The sequence below is a fragment of the Agelaius phoeniceus genome, chromosome 4 (assembly GCF_051311805.1).
Source record: "Agelaius phoeniceus isolate bAgePho1 chromosome 4, bAgePho1.hap1, whole genome shotgun sequence".
NCBI lineage: Eukaryota > Metazoa > Chordata > Aves > Passeriformes > Icteridae > Agelaius > Agelaius phoeniceus.
This window is the reverse complement of record NC_135268.1, coordinates 12794602-12802328: the sequence shown is the minus strand read 5'-3', so window position 1 is coordinate 12802328 and position 7727 is coordinate 12794602. Positions and strand designations below refer to the sequence as shown.

At 46.8% G+C, this 7727-nt stretch overlaps 1 protein-coding gene across 1 annotated transcript; it reads left to right on the top strand.

Annotated features, from left to right (window-relative positions):
- The first annotated feature begins 223 nt into the window (after window positions 1–223).
- Window positions 224–6353, top strand: LOC129120414 (ras association domain-containing protein 6-like). Its single transcript, XM_054633006.2, has 7 exons — window positions 224–230; window positions 450–634; window positions 737–838; window positions 1889–1940; window positions 2458–2576; window positions 2663–2760; window positions 3382–6353. The coding sequence occupies exons 1-7, from the start codon at window positions 224–226 to the stop codon at window positions 3455–3457; spliced, it is 639 nt and encodes a 212-aa protein (XP_054488981.2). The 3' UTR covers window positions 3458–6353.
- The last annotated feature ends 1374 nt before the right edge of the window (window positions 6354–7727 follow it).

Here is a 7727-nt window from a genome sequence, read left to right as displayed (position 1 = left end):
GTTCTGTCACTGAGTCAGCTCATTCTCGTTTAAACTCTCTTGAAAAGTGCTGAAAGTGCACATGGGAGTATAAAACACATGTGGAAAAGCTTTAGGGCTGTGCAGCTTCCCTGCCAGCCAAGGGAAATCTCTTTGCTGTGTGTCACATGCCCTGCAAGCTGGGGAAACACCCACCTAGGGCTGCTTAGGGCTGTGCAGGTGACTTGGTGAACAGCCAGTGGCGATGAGCTGTGCTTTCATCCAAGAAATCATTCCCAAGGGAGCAAATCAGCAAACTGCAAGCCCTGCAAGCAGCCTATTCCTCATCGTATGCCTCTGCCTTGTTCCTTTCCTGCTCCACCGCCCCAAAAATAATAAATAGTTAACAGTAAATGAAGCCCTTCACTGAGAGCCTCCCTCCTCTGGGGGTGCTGGCAGCTGCACAGGATGTGTGGTTCTCTTCTGTCCAGGTTATCCATGCTATGAAAGTCACACTCTCAGGTCCAGGAGGGAGCAGGAGCTCGACTGTGCCACCCTGCCCCGCAGCAGCAGCGATGGCGCGGCCGTGCGCAGGAGGACCAAGCTCCCCACCATCACCAGGACAGAAGTAGAAACTCACAGGTTCTCCATCAATGGCCACTTCTACAACCACGAGGTAGGAAATTTTAGGCTTGGCTTTGTCACCTGAGGGGCAGGGAGCCCTGCCCAGTGAGGTGTGCCTCAGGCTCAGGCCGTGGTGTTGCTGTCTTGTTCCCAGACATCAGTTTTCACTCTGGCTTTTGGGTCAGAAACCAAAATAAGAATCAACAGCCAGATGAGGACCAGACAAGTGATAGAGCAGTTGCTTCAGAAGTTTAAGGTAGGTCTGCTGGCAGGAGGAAGCGTGGCCGTGTTCTGGAAGCGTTCATTCCCATGTGCACTCCCTCCAGCACTGCGGGAAAGATGTGGAATGGCTGGGTGAGGACAGTGCGTGGAGCAGAGTGTAAAAAAACCCAGATGGACAATTTTAACCCTGGTGGTGCTGCCCTCCCGCCGACAGCCCCGGGAACTGCAGCTGGCCTAAAACAGCAGCAATTATCCCAGCGCCTGTCTGGGACGGGCTTTCTCTGAGAGCCAGGTGTGTGGAAAGATGGGAAGGTTACAGCTACAAGTACTGCTCAAGGCCAGTGCCATGCTGTCTGAAACTACTTTTTTTTTTTTTAAATTTCCTTGGAACCATCTCCCCCAACAATGTCATGTGTGGCCAGAAGTAGCTTTGCCCTTACTGCTGCATATTTCTCAAATATCTTGATTTTTCATGGCTGCTTAGTGTTTAATTTATACTTTAATGGTCTTAAGCTTCCTGTTTAACTTGTCTGGAGACTTCACTATTGCAGAATTACTTTGTGCGGTTAGTAAGACTTGTGAGTGTCTTGGAAGGAAAACAACGTCTAGGAGTAACAAGGAAGGGAATTACAGAGCAGGGAGTAGAGTTGTAGGGAATACATTGCAAAGTAAGTGTTCAAAAGCTGTGCTGTTTTCAGAATGTGGCTGTCAGGCACAAGGGTAGGTCACAGGGGTTTACCTTGATGGCAGCACAAATAGCAGATCTACGTGTGAGGGGAGAATACACTCTAGGAAGCAGTTAAGGATGCTGCAAGGAAAGCAGGCAGGAAAGATCTGAGTTTCCAGTGTGTTACTGGTTTGGGCACATGGGAACACAAGGGTTAGGGCTGGCACAGGGACAGTGAACATGGCAGCACAGCTTTCTGTCTTGTCCAGATCCACTATCTTTAACTCTTGTACAGACAGGATCCCTGTCTCAGGCTTTGATCCAAATCTCTGAGCTGAGACACACAGGGAAAATGTGCTGAGAGGGAAGTCCTGGGAATATCTGTGAGTCTGAATGGAATTTCTTTTTTTTTCACAGATAGAAAACAGCCCCCATGAATTTGCACTTTACGTTATCCATGCGTCTGGAGGTAAGCCAGCCACTGCTGCCTGAGCACTTCAGCTCTGATCATTCTGTGTGTGTGTGGAATGTGTCCCTTGGAGTAACAGGACTTGTGCCAGGCCTCTGTCCTTGTTTGTGCATTGTGTGTGTGCTGTGGCATTTTGCCTTCTCAGGCACCCTTCAGAGATGTCTCCTCTGGAGAGGAAAAGCTGAATAATTGTGTGTATTTCAGCTGACAGCTTTGCATTGCATATGCTGAGTTCAAAGTACTCACTGGTCAGTGGAAACAGGTTACTTCCATAGCAGTTTACTTTTCCAGGAAAAGGGAGATTTGATCTTTATCAAAGGGAACACCTGAGAGAATAGGAGGGAACTGGGGGAGAAGGTATTTCAAATGGCACAACATTAGGGACCTGTTAGGTATCTGGTCCTTGCACTTGAGTCAGTATGGGATCCTTGTCAGGGAAAAAGGCTCGTGACTGCAGGTGGTAGATGGAGCCCCTGTGGGATGTTCTGTGTTTTGTGACACTGCTCATACATTCCAGAAAAGAAGCAGTTGAGGAGTAGGGATGTTCCCTTATTGCACAGGCTGCTGCAGGGGCCCTCTGAGAAGGTTGCCAAGTTTTTTCTCATGGATGGGGACATGGAAGAGATCAGCAGTGATGTATGTATATCCTCACTTCTCATAGCTCGTGGGGTTTTCCTCAGTGACCACAGTCAGTAGTGCCTTTCTTGTCTTCTCCTTGGTAGGTGGCTCAGTACATTTCATTCCATCTTCCCTTCTTGGAATCCATTCTGCACAGAATAAATGAAGAGGAGGAGCAGGAGATTCAACAGACCACTGCAAGGTAAACAGACACAAAATGAGGTGTCACAGAGTCCAGGGCAATCTGTACAATTGGCTCATGAGGAGAGCATATGGATGTAGCAGAGTGCAGGTGACTACACACAGAGTGAGGTCTTCAGAAAATTTGGACCCTCAGGGTAACTTCTCTTTATTTTGTTTGCTGTTTGCTTTCTGGGCCTTTGACTGGCTCGGTTGGTACTTGCTGCTGTTCCCTTGGAAAGGGTAAATGTAGTACCACACGTGGTACCATTTTGGTTCTGTAGCATTTCAGCCACATCAGTGCCTGATGTCCCCTTAAAACTTGAGGTGAGTGATGGAAATCCCCCTGGCAAAAAGGGGGATTGTCCCACAGGTACAAGCCAGAGGAGCTGCCATATTTGTGAGCCTCTCCTGAGTCCAGGAGCACTGAGAGGCTGCAGCAGCCACAGATCTGTTACTGCACGATGGGCTGATAATCACGTTGAATCCAAGTGTCAGGAAACATTTAGAAAATACTAGACTTGCCTGCATTGGGAAAGTTGGACACGGCCACAAAGGTTGGGAATGGACCCACATGTGAGCAGCTGGTTGGAATTTGGGCTGAAGGTTTGCAGAGGTTATTTCAATGCCTTCTCCCTCTCAGGTACACACGAGAGAAGAGGCTGATCCAGCAGCACCTGCGCAGTCGAAGCGTTCAGAAAACAGAGACCACGGTGTGATGGTGTGGCCCTGGAGAGCACTGGGAATGCCCTGGGAACACCTGGGCTGCTGAAGGACAGTCCTGCTGCCTTCTGGGGTGGAACTGAGCAGTGAGAGTGCCCCGTGGGAGAAGTGTCCCCTCACCATTAACCCCTGCAGCGCTGGGTGTGGGCTGCAAGCGCCCACAGAGATGCATGTTGCCCAAACTGCAGATGCTGGATCTGGCTTGGAACTTGGACAAAAACTCCCCTGAAAAGCCCAAGGCTTTAAATCCTGCTGATGTGTCACCTAGCACCAAGAGGCTGGCGTAGAAAAATGCTGCAATAACCAATGTGCTGATAGAAAATGTGCAAACTAGGAATATGGTTATCCTTCTGTTAAAGAAATGTTGTGTTATATTAGCAGAAAGCTTTTCAGTAGAGCCAAGTGGCAGAAGATATTTATGTATTTAAGACTGCAGGTAGGATTTCCATTTAAATTATAAAACATCCATGCAAGATGCCTGAAATCTACGGGCTTCAGGCTGGTGGATGCTGAAACTGCTTAAGCTTTGAGCTGCTGTTAGAAAAACATAACTGGAAACCCTCCCACTTAGAAGCTGCTCAGCTCTTAGCAATGACAGGGAATTTATTGCTGAAATACCTCGTGCATTGCAAAGTAAGAACTGACTGAACACTGTGGGGTCCTGAAAGGCACCTCAGTGGTTTCTGTAGTTGGAATTGTTGATTGTGTTCCTTCCTGAGTGTTCTGTTTGATGGGGAATGGAGGTGCTCAGTGAGAGGCTGCGTGTCACAGCCAGGGAGGGCTGGGCCCACGGCCTCCCCAGGGATGCAGTTTGGCTTCAGCCCAGCCCCACACAGGGCACTGCAGCCCCTGTCAGGTCCTTCCTGGCTGAGCTGTGTTCCATCTTAGAGCTCCAGTTACAGAGATGTAAATAAAATAGATCTGTGCACAGCTCCTTGTCCTCCTGCACTAGCTGGTTGTTTCTACCTGGTGTCTGTGCCTTACCTCAGCTGCTTTGTCTCATGCAGGTAACAAATGCTTGTGAGGGAGGAAAGGGATGTGCAGAACATGTGGCCAAGAAATTTTATGGAGTAAATCAAATTGTAAAACTTTACACTGCCCAAAATCCTGTTACTGGGATGGGAATTCAGAAAGTAAAGGTCAATGTATGAGCCATTCGTTTATTTCATTGATGGCAGTGGCTCATGTTCAGTATCATGGACGTGTTAGGTGTAAGTAGAGACAGCTGTCCAATTGTACACGGTCCCCCGTGCAGCATTGATGGGATACCAGGCCAAGCACAGTCCCCACATATCAGGAAGTAGCCTGCTGGCAATTGAATAGGGTCATTTGATGAGATTGACATTTTCTTTGTGGTATAATTGCACCAGGCTGTTGCATTATGGTAGACAGCCATGCTGGAAGTTACAATATTGGAATGGTTCTTGAGTCTGCCATCACTGAACCTAACAGCTCCAATTCTTGGGGCTCCTGTAGTGCTATGGGAAAAAAGGAAACCCATTGGTCTCAATTATCTACACTTGCCCTGCATTGTTGACTCTACAGGTGGGTACATGTGAGGGGCATGGCCAGGGATCTGCTGGTAACCCAACCAAACAGGTTGTAAATGGATTACCGGGAGAGGATAATGACAGGCAAACAGCCTCCTGGTTAGTTAAGTTTGCCAGGGTGACCCAGATGTTAGTCTTGGGCTGAAGTGGGGTCCATGCTTGATGGTCTGCACTGTCCACAAAAAGAGCAAAGATTAATAAAGTAATACCATAAGGTTTCCACTTCACCCTGATCTTTCCAGGCACTACTTTTGGCCACCCAGACATTTTGGAAACAAACGTGTCTGTCACAAACCTTTAAGAATATCTCTTTTTTCCTCTTCTCTCCTTTCCCTTTGACCTGCCCAGATTTAACCCCTTTAGGTCTTTCAAACAATCATCCCACACTTGGTTGGTATCCTGACCTCCTAAAATAGGACCTATCACACTTGACTGTGACAGGGGAATACCCTGACCACATTTAGACTGTAAAATACACGATTGAGATTACCCTAAAGCACGTTTGACTAAGTGCTGGGTTTCCCACCTAAACCATGCAAGGATTTTCTGTTCTGGGGATTCATACAATTGTAACCCTTGGCGGCCAGGTAGCCCTGTAAATGCTTTAAGTTCTCTCTGCCAGGAGTTTAACCGCCAATAGAAATCACAGCTTCTACATCACAATTCAGGTAATAGGGATTGATGCACCCACTTAGTTTCCAGACAACCCCCACAAAAACAGTATCCATGCAGCACAATGTCTATTTTGACACTTAATACAAGCTAAAATCTTAGGCCCTCTAGATTCAAATGTAGAAAGCACCGAAAGCAAGCTTAATATATTATCAACAGATTTGCACCGATCAACCGCTTGGTCAATGGCAAAATCACACTGCCCTTTCAGTTTAAGAAGTATTGGTCGAAGAATGATCAACAGCTTTGTCTCCACTCGCTGACGATCTTCTTTGCTCAGTTGATCGAGGCGTTCCATCTAACACAGCTGCTCGGGTCCATTTAGCAGGTACCCACAAAGATCCTGTAGGGGTAGAAACACAAAGATATCCGCGGCCCCAATATAACTCCTTAGCAGGAGGACCTTGCCATTGTCCTGTTTTAGGATCTCTGTATCTTACCCATACATCTTGCTTCACACCATCTTTTTCTTGTACATAGTGATGAATTACAGCAGGAACTTTACTTTCCCCAAAAACACACAAGTGATTTAAAATAAATAAACACTTTAACAATCTTTCTTGTGGCTCTCTGATATCTGTGTATTTACTCAAATATCTCTTCAAGGTACCATTTGCTCTCTCTACGATTGCTTGCCCTGTAGGAGAATTAGGGATGCCTGTCACGTGTTCTATCCCCCACATTTGCATGAATTGCTTTATTCTTTTGCTGCAGTAGGCAGGCCCATTATCTGTCTTGATGCGCTGTGGCACTCCCATTACTGCAAAACAACTGCTGAGATGTCTCTCCACCTGCCCTGCTTTCTCACCAGTTTGTGCTGTGGCCCATATAAAATGACTGTAAGTGTCTATAGTAACATGCACATACTTCATCCTCCCAAACTCAGCAACATGTGTGACATCCATTTGCCAGGTCTCATTTGTGTTCAGCCCTCTTGGGTTAACTCCCAGACCTAACCCGCAGCCCCCATTATGATGACTACATATGGGACAGGCTTTGACTATTGCCTGTGCCTCTTCCATAGATATCTGAAATTCTCTATGGAGGCCTTTTGCATTTTGGTGGAACATGGAATGTGCCTCTCTGGCTATAGTCTGCCTGGGAATTGGAGTTGCTTGTGTGATTGAGACTAGCTTATCTGCTCGTGCGTTACCCTCTCCCAGACCAATATCCCATTTGTGATTTCTGATATGGATAACAGAAAAAAGAATGCTTCCTCAGCTTAATTGTCCTCTGCAACTATATAAACAGTTCATGTAACCTCCTGTTTTGAACCTCTTTTATAGAAGCATCTTCTATTCGTTCACACACTCCTGCAACATACAAAGAATCTGTCACTATGTTGAGAGGCCCAGAGAAATGCATCATGGCCCATAGAACAGCCAATAGCTCCATCGTTTGTAAGGTATCCAACTCGGTAGCCTGGAGTATTTGATGGTGCCATTGTCCCTCTTCCTGCCAGGTCACTGCAGCAGTTTTGGATTTTCTTCCTGCATCCGTATAAACTGTTATAGCATCCAATAAGAGCTTTTGTGATCTTTTTGGGCATTGAATCCAACCCCACTGTCCTATCCCATTCAACAGTATATTGGGAATATCATCAGTGGCAATCACACTACCGGCTCCCAACAGAGCCTCTTGTAATTCCATACTGTTTGTCAGGTACCAGGTCAATGTATCCTTCTTCATTGGTATCCGTATCTGATCAGGTTCCTTTCCTGTAATCTGTAACGCCTGTTCATGACGCTTTTTGAGCAAATCACCCAAAATTTCAATGTTTTGAAGAAGGGTTTTATGCTGTTGAAGTGGAGGAGATATCCATTCCAAGGCCCACACCTCCCCCGTTTTTCTGTCTTGCTGAGTAAGTGCACCCAGTAAAAATTTAGTTCCACACCAAACTGTCAGCTGTATGGGGAGGTTAAGATCGCGTCTCCGAACACTGCCTTGCGTCACACAGTCCAGTATCTGCTGAAGTGTCTTAACCTGCTCAGAGGTTACATGAACAGGCTGTGCTGGATCAGTTCCTTTCAGCAAAGGTCGAAGT